Here is an 18,675-nt window from a genome sequence, read left to right on the forward strand (position 1 = left end):
TATCTTAAAAGATGTTGGGATAGTAACAGAGTACCTTCTCTGAGCTAATCCATGACCATAACAAAAAGTAGGTGTCAAAAGAAATAAAAGCCCAACAATATTAAATTTTTTAAAAATCAAGGCTACATTTTTTATGATGTGCATTTTTATTTTTGTGAATCAAAAAAATGTTAATAAAATAGCTAATCTAAAACTGATCCAGAACTATATAATTTAAAAAGTACTACATTATTAAAGAAAAGTTAGGTAACAAGAAAAGTTAGAATATTCTAAGTATTACTATCCTTTAAAATAACCACAAGTATGTTTATATAGATACTGCTTTAAGAAATAAAATTATAGACCTGCTAAAAAGACATATTATCATATGGAGAGACTCTGCTTATACTTGTTAATACTATAAAAATTTTATAAAAAGAGCAAAAAAACAAAGAACTAGTAACACCAAAGCAATTAATACAACAAAATTGCAGCCAAATTACATAAACATAAAACGAATGAAGCTCATTGATTTAGAAAACAATGAGTAAAATAAGATTTTTCCTGAAAATTACATAACTACAAAACAAAAAGTAAACATGAAAAATGTCAAAAGTTAAAAGTAAATCTTTCTAAATGAACAGTTGTAACAATTCTATTTAGGAACAAGCCTCAAGGAATAATTCTCCCTTCTCCCATCTCTGACATTTATATACTGTTCAAAAAAAAATTCCAACCTTGACAAGAAGAGTTACACCTCACTCCAGTGTGCATATTATTAACACTTCAGTAGGTGTATCATAAACTAGAGTTCAATGTTTTTTACAGGTGTTTTTAAAATGAAGATAGAAACCTCAACTGACCATTTGAATTTTGACCAAGGTGTACACTTGGGTAACCCCAATCTCTACCAAAACAGAGATTATTGGAAAATTATCCCAGAAAGTTCCCTCACACCTCTTCCCCCAAACCCCAGACACAAATACTCTCCTGCTTTTGTTTTAACCACAATGTAGTTCTGCCTACTCTAGAACTTCATATAGGCCCTGGCTGGTGGCTCAGTGGATAGAGCATTAGCCCGGCATATGGACGTCTTGGGTTTGATCCCCGAACAGGGAACACCAGAGAAGCAACCCTCTGCTTCTCTTCCCTCCCTCTCCCCCTTCTCTCCCTTTTCTCCTCCTGCAGTCAGTGGCTCCATTGGTTTGAGCATGGCCCTGGGTGCTGAGGATAGCTCCTTTGGTCCGAGTGTGTCAGCCTCGGTCACTAAACATAGCTCGGTACTTTAGCATTAGACCCAGATGGGGTTGGGGACGGGAAGGGCGGAATCCCGGTCGGCTACATGAGGAAGTCTTTCTATCTCCCCTCCTCTCACCTAAAAAAAATAAAAAATTAAATGACAAAAAAAGAACTTCATATAAATGGAATCATAGAATATGAAATCTTTGGTAGGTTTTATTCACACAGCATAATGTTTTGAAATTCATTCCTGTTGCTGGTATCAGTAGTTAGTTAGGTCTTTGTACTGCTGAGGTGGATAATTAGGGTGAGGAACTCCTGGTTTGCTCAAGAAGTTTCAAGAAAAATCAGTCCTGGGCAAACCAGGACAGCTAATTACACAAATTCCACTGTATAATTATGTGAATTTGTTTATATGACAATTTACCCATTTTTTTTTCAGTTGGTGGATAATTTATATGAACATTCTTATACAAATCTTTTTGTGGATATATGCTTTTACTTTTTTGGGGGTGGTAAATACCTAAGAATGGAATTGCTGGGTCATACAGTGGGTAAAAGTTTAACTGTATAAGAAACTGCCAGATCTTTTCCCAAAATGTATGTACAATTTAACTCTTCAACAAAATATCAGAATTTCAGTTCCCCACATTTAGACATCATTTGGGTTGTCAATCTTTTTAATTTCAGCAATTAAATTGTGGATGTGTAGTACTGTCTCATTTTGGTTTTAATTCACATTTCCTTGATGACTAATGATATTTTGCTTATTGGCCATTTGTACATCTTCTTTGTGAAGAATCTATTCATATCTCTTAACTTCTAAATTGGGTTATTTGTCACTTTTTATTATTGAGTTTTATTTTTATGTAATGAGATCTCTATATAAGCTAGAAACGAGTCCCTTGTCAGATATATGTATTGCAAATGTTTTCTCAAAGTCTGTGGCTTTGCTTCAATTTTCTTAATCTTGACTTTTGCTGAGAAATTTTAAATAATTAATTCTAATTTATTCTTCTGTGAATATTTGCTATGACCAGTTTAAGAAATCTTTATCTATACCCAAGTTGTGAAGATATTCTCCTCTGTTTACCTTAAGAAACTTTAGACTTTTTTCATTTATATTTAGGTCTAAGATCTATTTTGAACTTTTTTTACAAGTATAGTATGAGATGTGATTAGAAGTTTATTTCATATGGATATCCATTTGTTTCTGCACCAGTATTTAAAAAGATTTCCTTTCCATCTTGGTTGCCTTAACATCTTTGCCAAAAATCAGAAGACCATGTTAAGTGTGGATTGATTTCTAGGCTCTCTACGCTGTTCCACAGATCTATTTTTCTATTTTATGCCAGTAGCCCATTGTCTTAATTACTGTAGCTTTGTACTAAGTTTCAAAGTCATGTAATATAAGTCCCCTTCTTTTCCAGGGTTACTTTCTATACTGTTCAATACAATAGCCATTAGCCACATGTGACTATTTATATTTAATTTAAAAGATCAGTTCCTGTCACAACAGCCACTTTTCAAGTGCTCAATAGTCATATATAGCCACCTATTATTATATTGAACAGTGTAGATAATGAATATCTCCATCATCACAGAAATGTCTACTGGAAAGTACTATTTTCCAAGTATTTTAGGTTCTTCACATTTCCATATGAATTTTAGAATCAGCTTGTCAATTTTCATTTTAAAAGACCTCTTTATAGAATTATGATTGGGATTGTATTGAATCTATAGATCATTTTGGGAAGAACTGCCATCTTGATCATTCTTAATCATACTGCACTCCAATCCATGGTCTTCATTGTATTGGGTCTTCTTTAATTTCTCTTAAAAATAGTTTGTAGTTTTCAGTATAGAGGTATTGCTTGTTAATTAGAAATTTTATTCCTAAGTATTTTGTTTTTGATGCTATTGTAACTGGAGTTGTTTTTTTGAATCTCATTTTCTGATTGATTGCACCTGGTATATATAAAAATACAATGTAATTTTGTATTTTCACCTTGTATCCCGAGGACTCAATTCATTTACTCTTGTAGTTATTTAGTAGATTCCTTAAGATAGTCTAGATAGCCTGACTAGTGGTGGCACAGCGGATGATAGAGTGTCAACCTGGAATCCTGAGGTCCCTGGTTCGAAATCCCAAGGTCCATCAGCTTGAGTGTGGGATCACTGACATGATCCCCCATGATCACTGACTTGACCCCAAAGGTCACTGGCTTGAGCAAGGGGTCACTGGCTCGGCTGGAGTACCCTGGTCAAGGCATGTATGAGAAGCAATCAAAGAACAAAAGTGATGCAACTATAAGTTGTTGCTTCTCATCTCTCTCCCTTCCTGTCTCTCACTTAAAAAAAAAAAGAAGTCTACACCAGGGATCCCCAAACTAAGGCCCGCCCCCTGAGGCCATTTATCTGGCCCCTGCTACACTTCCTGAAGGGGCACCTCTTTCATTGGTGGTCAGTGAGAGGAGCATAGTTCCCATTGAAATACTGGTCAGTTTGTTGATTTAAATTTACTTGTTCTTTATTTTAAATATTGTATTTGTTCCCGTTTTGTTTTTTTACTTTAAAATAAGATATGTGCAGTGTGCATAGGGATTTGTTCATAGTTTTTTTTATAGTCCGGCCCTCCAACGGTCTGAGGGACAGTGAACTGGCCCTCTGTGTAAAAAGTTTGGGGACCCCTGGTCTACACAATAACATTATCTGCGATTGGAGACAGTTTTACTTATTTTTCAATTTTATGCCCTTCCTTCCTTCCTTCCTTCCTTCCTTCCTTCCTTCCTTCCTTCCTTCCTTCCTTCCTTCCTTCCTACCTACCTACCTACCTACCTACCTACCTACCGGAAAATTGAGAAGAAATAGCGAGAGTGGCCATCTTCACTTTGTTCTTAGTCTTAGGAACAAAACATTCCATACTTTATGATACTAATTGTAGATTTTTTTATAGGTGTAGTTTATTAGACTGAGGAACATTCCTTCTATTCCCTATCAGTTGAGAGTTATGTCGTTTTTAATCTTGAAGGGTGCTAAATTTTGTCAAATGTGTATTCTACATCTTTTCAAATAATTATTTGCTTTTTCACCTTTGTTCTCCTAATGTAGTAAATTACATTAATTGATTTTTGAAATATTAAACCATGTTGCATTCCTGGGATAAATTCTTCTTGATTATGATGTGTTATCCTTTTTATATGTTGCTTAGATTCCATGTCTCCAAGAATAAGGGATACCAGTACGTACTTTTTACTTGTTTTGTAATATCTTTGTCAAGTTTTGGTATCAGAGTAGTGCTATTCTCATAAATAAAACACATTAAGAAATGTTACTTTTGTCTTCTATTTTCAAGAGTTTGTATAATAGTGATGTTATTTCTTCTTTAAATATATGATAGAATTAATCATGAAACCATCTGGTCCTGGAGTTTTTCTAAGGGAAATTTCTTATAACAAATTCAATTTTTTTCCTATCAATTTTGTTTATTTTTAAAGAAATTTGTCTATTTCATCTAAGTTGTCAAATTTCCCCACAGAGTTGTTTATAATATTCCCTTTTTTCTTTTAATGTCTATAAGATCAACAGTGGTAATCCCTCTTTCATTCACAGTATTAGTAACTTGTATTTTTACTCTTTTCTGCACATTATATTTGTTGATATATTTAAATAATTAATTTTTGGCTTTCTCTTTATTTTTTGTTTCATTAATTTCTATTCTTATTTTTATATTTTTTCAGTCCTTGTACTGAATTTGGACTTAGTTCTTTTTTTTTTTTTTTTTTTTTTTTTTTTTTTTTTTTTTTTACAGAGACAGAGATAGAGTCAGAGAGAGGGATAGATAGGGACAGGCAGACAGGAACAGAGAGAGATGAGAAGCATCAATCATCAGTTTTTCATTGTGACAACTTAGTTGTTCATTGATTGCTTTTTCATATGTGCCTTGACCGCAGGCCTTCAGCAAACAGAGTAACCCCTTGCTCAAGCCAGCGACCTTGGGTCAAAGCTGGTGAGCTTTGCTCAAACCAGATGAGCCCGCGCTCAAGCTGGCGACCTTGGGGTCTCAAACCAGGGCCCTCCGCATCCCAGTCCAATGCTCTATCCACTGTGCCACTGCCTGGTCAGGGTGGATTTAGTTCTTTTTGAAACTTTTTCCTACTTTTCCCTGATTTTATAAATTTCTTATTTTATTATAGAGCACTTAAATCTATACATTTTTTTTTTAGCTGAATCCCACAAATTTTGGTAGTACTTCATTATCATTAGCTTGAATTTTTTTCTAATTTCCTTTGTGATTTCTTGTTTTTCCCATGGGTTATTTGAAATTATGCTATAATTTTCAAGTATGTGAATTCTTTTAAATATCACATTGTTATTGATATTTAATTGCATTTTGGCCAGAGAACATGTTCTGATTCTAATCCTTTAAATGTATTGATACTTGTCTTGTGGCCCTTTGTATGGTTTATTTTGATGACAATTTCCATGCTCAGTTGAAAGGAAAGTGTATTCTCCTGTTATTGGGGTCAATTATCTCAAGGTTGTTGTTAATGTTATTCAAATTTTCTAGGTCTACTGATTTGTTTTATCAATTGCTGAAGATGGGCATTAAAAACTCAACTATAAAAAAAACCTCAACTATGATTGTGAAGGTTATTATTTTCCTTTTAGTTCTAACTATTTGGGAAGTCCTTTCCACCCTTTCATTCCTACTGTTTGGCTTCAGGAACACATTATGATTTTTATATCCTCCTGATAAAATTTACCTCTTCATATTTGGTAATACCTTTTGCTTCCTGATTATTTATTATTTATTTATTTATTTATTTATTTTTACAGAGGCAGAGATAGACAGGGACAGACAGACAGGAATGGAGAGAGACGAGAAGCATCAATCATTAGTTTTTCATTGGGTGTTGTGACTTCTTAGTTGTTCATTGATTGCTTTCTCATATGTGCCTTGACCGTGGGCCTTCAGCAGACCAAGTGACCCCTTGCTGGAGCCAGCGACCTTGGGTCCAAGCCAGTGAGCTCTTTGCTCAAATCAGATGAGCCCGCACTCAAGCTGGTGAGCTTGGGGTCTTGAACCTGGGTCCTCTGCATCCCAGTCCGCATCCTAGTCCGCCGCTCTATCCACTGCGCCAACGCCTGGTCAGGTGAAAGTTACTTTTTTATAACTTGTAATACTCTTTGTCAGGAAGTCTATTTTATCTGATATAAGTATCTTCTTATGCTTACTGAATACATAGTAGTTTCCACCTACTTTTTTTTTTTTTGTATTTCTCTGAAGCTGGAAACGGGGAGAGACAGTCAGACAGACTCCCGCATGCGCCCGACTGGGATCCACCCGGCACGCCCACCAGGGGGTGATGCTCTGCCCCTCTGGGGCGTCGCTCTGTTGCGACCAGAGCCACTCTAGCGCCTGGGGCAGAGGCCAAGGAGCCATCCCCAGCGCCCGGGCCATCTTTGCTCCAATGGAGCCTTGGCTGCGGGAGGGGAAGAGAGAGACTGAGAGGAAGGAGAGGAGGAGGGGTGGAGAAGCAGATGGGCGCTTCTCCTGTGTGCCCTGGCCGGGAATCAAACCCGGGACTTCTGCACGCCAGGCTGACGCTCTACCACTGAGCAAACCGGCCAGGGCTCCACCTACTTTTGTCAACTTAGATTTTTCTTTGTATTTAAAATGCATTCTGGAAGCAAGCATATAGATGGGTCTCATTTCTTTAGAAAATCATTTTGACAGGGTCTACTGTTATTTATTTTTCCTTTTTATTGACTTTATTGGGGGGTGACACTGGTTAACAAAAGTATATAGGTTTCAGGTACACACTTCTACAACGTATCATTTGTATATTATACTGTGTGTTCACTATCCCAAGTCAAGACTCCTTCCATCACTACTGATCGCTCCTATACCCTCCTCCATCTCCTCTCACCCCGGCAATGACCACACTGTTGTCCATGAGTTTTTTTCTCTTTCTTTTTTGCTCAATCCCTCCATACACCACCCAGCACACCAACCCCCTCCCCATCCCTACATCAGTCAGCCTGCTTTCTATCTATGAGTCTGTCTCTATTTTGCTTGTTAGTGCATTTTGTTCACTGGATTCCTCATATGAATGAAATCATATGGTACTTGTCTCTCTGACAATCTCTACTTTTAAACTAGACTGGTTAGTCTGTTAACAATTAATATAATTAGTGATATGTTTGGATTTAAGTCTTACATTTTACTATTTATTTTGTATCAGTCCCTCCTGTGTTTTGTTGTTGCTGTTGTTTGTTTGCTGTTTTTCTATCCATCATTTACTGTATTCTTTCAGGTTAATTAAATTTTTTTTTGTATTTTTTTTTAAGTGAGAAATGGGGAGGCAGATAGACTCCCACATGTGCCTGACCAGGATCCACCTGGCAAGCCCACTAAGGGGTGATGCTCTGTCCATCTGGGGCTGTTGCTCTGCTGCAATTACAGCCATTTTAATGTCTGAGGTGAGACTATGGTGCCATCTCAGCATCCAGGACCAACTTGCTCCAGTAGAGCCTCGGGAAGAAAGATATAGAGAAAAGGGAAAGGGGAAAGGGTGAAGAAGCAGATGGTTGCTTCTCCTGTGTGCCCTGATTGGGAATTGAACCTGGGACATCCATATGCTGGGCTGACACTCTACCACTAAGCCAACTAACCAGGGCTAAATATTTTGTAAAATTCCATTCTAATCTATTGGATTTTCAGTCATACTTTTTATGTTTTGTTTTTTGCCTTAAGTGGTTGCTATAGGGCAGCAGTTCTTAAAATGTGGTCCAGGGACCTTAAAGATCGAAATCAATATGATTTAAAAATATTAAGATGCCATCTGTCTATTTTACTCTCATTCTCTTTTGAATGTACAGTAGGGTTTTTCAGAGGCTACATGCTATATAATAATGTCCACATTCTGTGTGCATGTGTAGTCTTGTATTTTCTTTGATTATACCTGCTAAAACTTCATTATCATCCAATAAGTAGTTATTTTGAAATCCTAAAGTTTTCCTGTAACCTAACATGGAAACCTAATAATTTGTGATTTTTAAAACTTTAAAATATCTTAATTTAAAAACTTAAATTTGATATTAAATGTATCCTATAAATCATATTTTACTCTAAAAGGAAATTTTTTCATATTTAAGAATAGATCATTGCTTAGGAATAGGGAGTTATTGTTTAGTGGATAAAGCTTTAGTATGGGTTGATGGAGATATTCTGAAGATGATCGGTTGTGATTGTTGTATGACAATATGAATGCACTTAATGCCACTGACTTGTATACTTAAAAATAGTTAAAATGGTAAATTTATGTTATGTATATTTTAGCACAATAAAAAATATCTTTCTCATAACACAGCTTCCCGGCCTGATCTGTGGTGGTGCAGTGGATAAAGCGTCGACCTGGAATGCTGAGGTTGCTGGTTCAAAACCCTGGGCTTGCCTGGTCAAGGTACATATGGGAGTTGATGCTTCCTGCTCCTCTCTCTCTCTCTCTTTCTCTCCCTAAAAATGAATAAATAAAATCTAAAAAAAAAACAAACCCCAAAACAAAACACAGCTGCTCTGTTTACCTCTAATATGCTGAGAAAGATGAATGTTTTAGAATTCTCTGGCTCAAAAGAATCTACCCCAAAGGAACTAGGTGAAACTGATTTCTTGTTTTATCAAATTAAATATAATAAAAAACTATCTTTAAATAGGTTTTATAAATATTAATAATTTACCTTACCATGTTTTGTACAACAGAATATTGAATAGAATTATGGTCCAAGCATTATTTTGAGCCCATTCAGAGTTTAAATAAAAAGGAATTGAAATTTTAAATGTAGGTATGGTGATAACTTTAAATACCAAAAACACTTTATATAACTTTCCAAAGTATAAATGTAAAAGCCATTCAAGGTCCTGGCTGGTTGGCTCAGTGGTAGAGTGTCAGCCTGCCGTGTGGATGTCTTGGGTTTGATTCCCTGTTAGGGCACACAAGAGAAACGCCCATCTGCTTCTCCACCTCTCCTCCTCTTTCTTCTCTCTCCCTCTCCCCCACCTCCCGCAGCCTTGGCTTGATTAGAGTGAGTTGGCCCTGGGCGCTGAGGACAGCTCCATGGCCTCTGCCTCAGGCACGGAAAAATGGCTCCGATTGCAGTGGAGCAAGTACCTCAGATGGGCAGAGGATAGCCCTCTAGTGGGTTCGCCAGGTGGATCTTGGTCAGGGTACATGTGGAAGTCTGTCTCTGCCTCCCCTCCTCTCACTAAAAAAAAAGAAAGCTGTTCAAGCAGTTTCACAGGCTAAGTTATTATACGGCATTTGTTGGTAAAGTGCACACAATAGCTGAAAGACCATAAAGACCATGGTTGACAATACTGAATGCCTGCTGGATGGAAAGTCCATAAAAGAAATAACGGCATTGCCAATTTCCAATAATACAAAAATTCACTGATTTAAAAGTTCAACTGAAAATATAAAGAATGATATACTATCTTGTCTACTGAATTATAAGTTTGCCTTACAAATAAATAAATCTGATGTAGCAGGACTAACTTTGCTTGTATTCACTTGGTGTCAGTACCAACTAATCATTCAAGATATTCTTTTATGTCAATACCTGAGAAATACATGTGGTGCTGAAATATTCAAGTTTTGAAAACTCCCCTACTTGTTTATCCTGGGCCAACTGTGTTAATCTTTTCACTAATGGTACAAAAGCAATGGTGGCTAAAACTTTTGGGCTTTAGCACAAATCAAGGCAGTGGCACCAAACTGGATTGTATTCTTTACTACTATGCACTCCCAGTTTAAAAAGGTCAGTTTCACTTAAGAATATACTTGATGTAAAAATATTTATAAAAGATCGACAGTAGAGGATGTGTTTACCTTATAGTACTCTGTGTGACGAGAAGAGGTGTGCACTTAAAGCAATTCTGCTATATAATCAAGTATACTGGTTGTCTTGAAGAAAAGCACTTACATGATTGATTTGCAAATGGAACTAGCCGCTATTTTACCTAACAGTTAACTATGGCTGACAAACAATGGTTATTCAGACTAGGTTCCTGGGCTCACATTAAAAAAAAATAAAATAAATGAAATGAGCCTGTCACTTTAAAGAAAACATTTAACACTATTTATTGCCACTGATGAAATATCACTTTCTGTAAAAATTAAAAGTTTTGAAAACTTGTAAGCACTTGTATCTACTGTAAGACTGACAGCTCACCAAAAGTTAAATACTTTTCTAATGAGATTGGTGGTGATATTAAGAAATCATTTTGGATACTGTCAATAAAATAAACATGTTGAAGATCTGTGACCATTCTCTTCCAATGATCAACGCATGATGCCGCAATATCATTCAAAGTGCAAGACAGACCAATGGAGAGTGCAGAAAGTTCACTAATATTATGATATTTACGATTCCATGTGGCAACTAACCTTTAAGAAACCTCCACTTCAGAGGTTTGGTGTAGTATTAAAGAAGAATATCCACAATTATCTGAAAGGCTATTAAAATTCTCCTCCATTTTCCAACTACATGTATGTGTGAGGATGGATTATCTTCATACACTTCAACCTAAACAACATATCACAACAGATTGAGCAGAAGCAGACACGAAATCCAGCTGTCTTCTATTTTCAGACAATAAAGAGATTTGCAAAATGTAAAACAATGTTTATCTTCTCACTAGTTTATTTTTTCTTAAAAATATTATTATTTTTCATAAAAACATTTTATTCATGTTAGCACATAATGGATTTATTATTGCTATGTTAAATTAACAAATATTTGTAGAATTCATCACATTTTAGTTCTAATAATGTACTGTATTTCCCCATGTATAAGATGTACTTTTGGGGTCTAAAAACTGGGTGCATCATAACCGTGGTTGTAAATATTTTTTACTTGCATTTCCCACTTTTTTATGCTTGTTTTTGTGCTCATTGTTGATGACAGCAATTCATCATCAGACACAGATGAGGACAAGCTAATGGATGGGAGTTTTGACAGTGATAAGGAGTTGTATGAATTTTATGATGAATAAAATTTGAGTTCAATAACTTTATGCAATACATTTTTTTTTCAAATTTTGGGCCCCAAAATTAAGGTGCATCCTATACATAGGAGTGTCTTATACATGGGGGAATATGGTATACAGTATATAGGTAGATCAATCTGTAGAAACAAGAGCTCTCTGGGGTCCTTAATAATTCTTAGAAGTGTAATGGGGTCTTGAGACCAAAACGTTTGAGAACCACTGCTCAAGGAATTATATATCCTTAACTTTTTAGTCTAAGTAAATAGTTAATATTTACCACCTGATGTAAAAATAAGAACTTTGCAACCATACAGATCCATTTATTCCCATCATTTGTACTATAGTTGTTAAATATAGAGAATTACATATTATATCTACATATGTATGCCTCACATTGTTATAATTTTTGCTTTGCACAGTTATATTTATTTTAAAGAAATTAAGACATTATATTTACCACATATTTACTATTTCTTGTGTTATTCATTCCTTCTTGAAAACTGAAATTCCAGTTGTTTTTATTTCCCCTCAGTCTGTAGAATTTTCTGAGCATTTCTTGTACTATGGATCAGCTGATAACCAGCTCTCTTAGTCTTTTTCTTTTTTTTTTAATCAGAAGATATTTTTACTTCTTCATCATTTTTAAGAATATTTTCATTGTATATAGATTTCAGAATTGACATTTTTCTTTCAGCATTTTAACGATTGGTTTCCAAGTCTTCTGACCTCCATTATTTCTGATGAGAAGTGAGTGATCATTTGAGTCAATGTTCCCTTATGTATGGGTCATTTTTCTTTGCTCTCAAGGTTTTCTTTTATTTTTGGTTTTAAGCACTATGGCTATAATGAACCTAAGGAGAGATTTTCTTTATATTTATCCTGATTGGGATTGCTGAACTTCATGAAACTGTATATTACTTTCATCAAAATTGGAAAATTATGGAAATTATTCTTCAGATACTTTTTCCAATCTCATTTTATCCCTTTTTCTTTGGGTATTGCAATTATACATGATTAGGCTCTGAGACTCTGTTTATTATATTATCAGCTTCCTTCTCCCCTCAACCCCACACTCTTCTCTGTTCTTCAGATCAAATAATTTCTATTAATTTAAGTTCATGGACTCTTCTTTAATCTCCAATCTGCTGTTAAGCCCAATTAGTGACTTTTAAATTTTAAATATTGTATTTTTAATTCTAGAATTTCTTGTTTTTTTTCATATCTCTTGAGGTTTCCTATTTATTTATTCATCCAAGAACATTTTCCTTTATGTCTTTTGAGCACATTATATAATCTTTATCTGATAAATCCAACATCTAGGTTATTTGGAGAAGATTGCCTCCAAGATCGCTTTTGAGTTTTGCTGTTTTGCTCTTGAATATGAATTAAATTTTTTCTCTTTCTTTAGCTATCTCTCTCTTTTTAAAAAAATCTTCAGCTATCTAATAATCTTGGATTGTATTCTGGACTTTGTGAGCAACATGTTTTAGAAAACCTGGATTCAGTTATCTTCTGTAGAACAATACTGATTTTTCTTTTTCTTTCTCCCTTTGTCCTTATTTTTTTTAATTTTTACTTTTTTAGCAAACAACTTGGCTAGATAAAAATCCCAGACTATCTCCCATGCATGGATAGCGCTGAAATCTGAATTCAATTCCATCCTTAACTTGCTGCTTGGAGTCTGTCTTGCACATGTGTAGTTCAGGTATCAGCTATAAATTTGGCATAGTTTATAATCAGAATTTGGAGTTTCCTCTGTCTAGCTGTCTTCTTCTTGAGATTTCCGACTCACTTTCCATCTGTGGTAGTTACTTGAATTTTGTCTCCTGAATTCTTCATGCAAGTAATACAGCAGTTTGTTCTTCAGGTTTTGACAGTCCCATGGATGGGAACTTTCCTCAGGCTAGAAGCTGTAAAAAACAGGAAACTCACTCAGTGTCATTTCCTTCTTCTAAGTGGTTGCTCTCCAGTGCCTTCAGTGCTTCTTATATTTTGTCCAGAGTTTATCATTGCTATCTGTGGAAGGTGGGTCCAATAGAAGCTACTCAGTCATTACCAGGAGCAAACCTCTGCACATATTTTTTGAAACCATGTCACAAATGTTATTTCTATTTTGAAGTTAAAATGCCAAACTAAGCATCAAAATAAGAAAACAAAAATAGCCTTAATTAGTAAATTTAAAACAATATTTTGACAATTATGAGGTCTAAACAGTTTCAAAAATAGTTTCATGCTGCTAAGACACAATGAAATTAGTACTCTGGCTCCTAAGGCCCTATCATTACAGAGCAGATAGCTTTTACTTGGTGGAACTTATGGACATGGAAAAAAAAAGTATTGAAAATGCTAGATGATCGAGTACAAGACTCTAGAGTATAAGAGTAAAGCTACTTGAGATTAGGAGTAGATAAATGTTATAAACCCAAGATCATGAGGAATTTTTTATATGGAACCGGCAATAGAATAGGAACTAAGACTTGAGGTAGAAAAAGCTGGAGTAACAAAGGCAACAAACTAAAGAAGTACCACAGTTTAAGATGAATAAAGTAAATCCTAGTAACTCAAGAAACACAATATTGGAAAGATGGCAATCATACTTATTATAGAGGATGATGCAGCCTCTATTTCTCTACCACCTTCCCCAAATTCTAGTTAAGTCATATTTTATGGTGGTAGAGGAGAAACGCTAACAGTATTTTGCCTTGTTTCTTTAATTATGGCCTAAGTTACTATAAACCACTGCTTTAGTCTTATAGGATCAGTTGCTCTGCATGAAAAATCAGAAATATAGTTTAGTGGAATGTTATTGTCTCTCTGCAAGATTCTATTGCTGTCTCTCATCCCAACAGATTAATTAATATGGATCAAGGGCTGAGTAAATATGGGGCAGAAAGGTTTCCATAGTAATTAAAACTTTTAGGAATTAAGGAGAGAATGAATGCATTATTTGCAAATGGCCAACTGGGCTGGGAGACAAGCTGACCTTGATCATCAGACAGTAATTCTTTTACACTCTTATCCACATACAAATTTGTGCATGTCCCTGGTCAGAGAGATAAGCCTAAAAGCATAATTGTATTCCCACCCCATCTCTGAGCGGTCTTTCATACAGATAGTCCCAATTTGCCATTATAGAAAGTAAGCATCTACCATCAGTTTAAACCTCTTTGTGTCGATAAATTATTTTATCCATTAAAAAATAGTCTTCTACATTCTTATAAATATTCTTTTTTTTGAAATGCATATGAATATCAGAATAAAAATAATTTTACCAGTATGCATTTAATGTTAAAAGTTATATTACAATGTTGATAAAAAGTAAATAAATTCAAACGTACCAAGAAATCATACAAATGAAGGAAAGCAAACAGCAATAATATACTAATGGGAGAAAAAGACCAGAATTAACAAAGAATCATGTAAAAAAATATATCAACTATGTGTTTATCCTAAACAGAGTTTGTAAAAAAACAAACAAAAAACCCCACAACCAAACTGTATATTTTGTCCATGTTAATGATACACACATTAAATGGCAAAAATTGACAAAAAGTATTAAGCCTGTTATACCCATTCAAATAAAACTGAGATTATAATAAATATGGTAGATTTCAGAAAAAAAATACCTATAATTAAAATGGCCACTCATTACATAATTTCAACAATATTTGTTCCAAAACTTTCTAAGGAAAATTAGTTAAGTATTATATAAAATGTAGTATGTCAAAGACTTATCAAAGTCTGGCTGGAATGGTACATAAGTAATGTAGAATTAAATAAAATTAAAATATTTAAAAAGTGATTCTTCTTATTATTTTTTAGATCACGATTCCTTTTGAGAATTTGATTATATATAGAGAACTGCTCTCCAGATAAATTTTGACAAAATTTCAGGTATTCAATAACTTCCTGAAGCTACATGACATGCCCCTAGTATACATTAGAATTATAATAGCTAACATTTATAAGCAAGTTCCAAGTGCTATTATACTAAGCACTTTATATGCATTTTCATCTATTGTTTTTATAACAACATTGTAAAGTAGGTACTACTTTTATCCTCATAACGACTGTGAGATCAACATTATCATTATTTCCATTTTATGGATCAGGAGAGAGAGGCTTAGAGATGCTGTTACTTGTCTAATGTCACACAGCCATTAAGAATGAGAGATGGGATTTACAACCCTATCTCTCTGCTCCCAGGTTTCCAACTCTTTTTTGGGGGGGGAGATGGTAATGTTTTTTTTCTTCCCTTCTAGAGAATTTAAAATTATTTTTTTTAATTAATTTATTTATTTTAAAGGGGGGAGAGAGAGAGAGAGAAGGGGGGAGGAGCAAGAAGCTTCAACTCCCATATGTGTCTTGACTGGGCAAAGCCAGGGTTTTGAACCGGCGACCTCAGCATTCCAGGTCGACGCTTTATCCACTGCACCACCACAGGTCAGGCAGGTTTCCAACTCTTAATCACTATGATACACTGTCTCTCAATAAAGTCTTTCCAAATTCATTTTAAAAATTGATATACCTAAAAAAAAGAGTATAAACATATCCAAAAATATATCCAACCCCATTTTTTTATTTATGGTATCCACAATGCAGAAGAGACTTTGGAGCAGTTACAGACATACACAAAGAACTTAAAAAGGAACACAGGAATGTGTATGTGTGGCAAGTAGTGCGGGGAAAGGGGGTGATAGTAAAAAAGTGAGAAGAAACTAGAAGTAGACTCAGAAACAAAAATAGATATCATAAGGTATCTATAATTGATGAGCCCCATAATTGCCTCTGAACAACACAGTAACCAGGGGAAAGAAGGACTTGATAACAAAAATGTACTGAATTGGAAAAAAATATCTTTTCTAGGGAACTTTGTGTGGACAATATCCTCAACAATGTTACTACAATAATGATTTTTTTTAAGTTAAAAAAAAATTGGCCCTGGCCGGTTGGCTCAGTGGTAGAGCATCGGCCTGGCGTGCAGAGGTCCCGGGTTCGATTCCCGGCCAGGGCACAGAGGAGAGGCGCCCATCTGCTTCTCCACCCCTCCCCCTCTCCTTCCTCTCTGTCTCTCTCTTCCCCTCCAGCAGCCGGGGCTCCATTGGAGCAAAGATGGCCCCGGCGCTGGGGATGGCTCCATGGCCTCTGCCTCAAGCACTAGAGTGGCTCTGGTTGCAACAGAGCAATGCCCCAGATGGGCAGAGCATCGCCCCCTGGTGGGCGTGCCGGGTGGATCCTGGTCGGGCGCATGCGGGAGTCTGACTGCCTCCTCGTTTCCAGCTTTGGAAAAATACAAAAAAAAAAATAATTTTTTTTTAGATTTTATTTATTCATTTTTAGAGAGAGAGGGGGGAGAAAGGAGAGAAAAAAGAGAAAGAGGAAAAGAGAAAGAGGAAGAGAAAGAGAGAAAGAGAAAGAGAAAAAGAGACAGAGGAGGTGGGGGAGAAGCAGGAAGCATCAAACTCCCATATGTGCCTTGACCAGGCAAGTCCAGGGTTTTGAACCGGCGACCTCAGCATTCCGGGTCGATGCTTTATCCACTGCACCACCACAGGTCTCTACAATAATGATTTTAAGATAAATGTTTCTTATAAGAAACTTCTTACATATTTCTTGATGTAGGTCAAAGCATGATGCCAAAGTGTTGGTCGGAAAAGACAACTCTATACAGGGTACAATGCAGTCTTAGTACAGAATTCTGCAATGCTTTGCATTGGGCTGAGGAAAATATATGGAATAGAGAAATGGACAGACTACATCTTTTTAGGTAATTTCTTTGGCAATTAAGCTTTGTGTGTGTGTGTGTGTGGCAGAGACAGAGAGAGTCAGAGAGAGAGACAGATAGGGACAGACAGACAGGCAGGGAGAGAGATGAGAAACATTAATTCTTCATTGTGGCTCCTTAGTTGTTCATTGATTGATTTCTCATATGTGCCTTGGGGGTGGTGTCTACAGCAAACCAAGTGACCCCTTGCTCAAGCCAGAGACCTTGGGCTTAAGCTAGTGAGCCTTGCTCAAACCAGATGTCCCTGCACTCAAGCTGGTGACCTTGGGGTCTCGAACCTGGGTCCTCCACATCCCAGTCTGATGCTCTATCCACTGTGCCACCGCCTGGTCAGGCGGCAGTTAAGGTTTTAAAATCAATAGTTGAAAGTGTATTTTCTTTAACTAGACCCTGGAGTGAAGAAATTCTTCGTTGTTTAGTAGGCCAGATTCTTATATACAATCAAGCAGAAAATAAAGCTGATAACTTCTTTATGGAAGTTAGAGGGCCAGAGTAGGACGGATGCCTGAATTTTAGACTTTCTGCCAAAGTGAGTTAAAAAAGACCTACATATAGAGAGATAATATGTAATTCACACTGATGTGTAACTATGTAATGTTTGAGATATGTTTGAAATCTAAACAGCAAATGCTCTTTGTTTTTGTTAAGTAAGAATGTTGCTACAATATAACAAGATTATGGAAAGCTGCCAAAGCAGTACTTGAGAAAACATACTGATCTAAATACCTTTATTAGTTGATAAAATAATAGATTAAGTATCTATACAAGAACATAAATATGAAACAAAGTAACATTAAATATATAAAAAAATTAAAAAATGAAAGAGTAGAAATAAACTATTTAAATTGATTATAAAATATTTATAAAGTAAGTTAGAGTTGCTACTTTGAAAAAGGAAACCAAATCATAGTACTGTTCTAGTTGGTAAAAGGATAAAATAAAATTTCAACAGAATTCAGATAGTTATTTCTAAATTTTATTTTGGAGATGAAGGAGAATTCTTATAATGGGTAAACAGAGTTATGCTTTTAAAGTTTAAGATAAGAGAAACAAGCCTGACCAGGCGGTGGCGCAGTGGATAGAGCGTTGGACTGGGATGTGGAGGACCCAGGTTTGAGACCTCAAGGTTGTCATCTTGAGCGCGGGCTCATCTGGTTTGAGCAAAGCTCACCAGCTTGGACCCAAAGTTGCTGGCTCGAACAAGGGGTTACTCGGTATGCTGAAGGCCCACAGTCAAGGCACATATGAGAAAGCAATCACTGAACTAAGGCAGGGGTCCTCAAACTTTTTACACAGGGGGCCAGTTCACTGTCCCTCAGACCATTGGAGGGCCAGACTATAAAAAAAATTATGAACAAATCCCTATGCACACTGCACATATCTTATTTTAAAGTAAAAAAACAAAACGGGAACAAATACGATATTTAAAATAAAGAACAGGTAAATTTAAATCAACAAACTGACCAGTAGTAATTCAATGGGAACTATGGGCCTGCTTTTGGTTAATGAGATGGTCAATGTGCTCCTCTCACTGACCACCAGTGAAAGAGGTGCCCCTTCCGGAAGTGCAGTGGGGACCAGATAAATGGCCCGCCGGGTTGCAGTTTGGGGACCCCTGAAC

The 18,675-nt window shown here is 35.9% G+C and overlaps 1 protein-coding gene across 3 annotated transcripts in view; it reads right to left on the minus strand.

The window, feature by feature from the left end:
* GPR137C (G protein-coupled receptor 137C) overlaps positions 1–18,675 on the minus strand; it is a 67,871-nt gene that overhangs the window by 9,785 nt on the left and 39,411 nt on the right. The window contains exon 5 of one of the 3 annotated variants that reach the window (XM_066343041.1): positions 13,062–13,166. The exons of the other annotated variants lie outside the window; for them this stretch is intronic. Coding sequence (XP_066199138.1) covers positions 13,062–13,166 — 105 coding nt within the window. The remainder of the gene's footprint in view (positions 1–13,061; positions 13,167–18,675) is intronic. 3 annotated transcript variants of the gene reach the window in all.

Source organism: Saccopteryx leptura, chromosome 6, assembly GCF_036850995.1.
Source record: "Saccopteryx leptura isolate mSacLep1 chromosome 6, mSacLep1_pri_phased_curated, whole genome shotgun sequence".
Classification (NCBI taxonomy): Eukaryota; Metazoa; Chordata; class Mammalia; order Chiroptera; family Emballonuridae; genus Saccopteryx; species Saccopteryx leptura.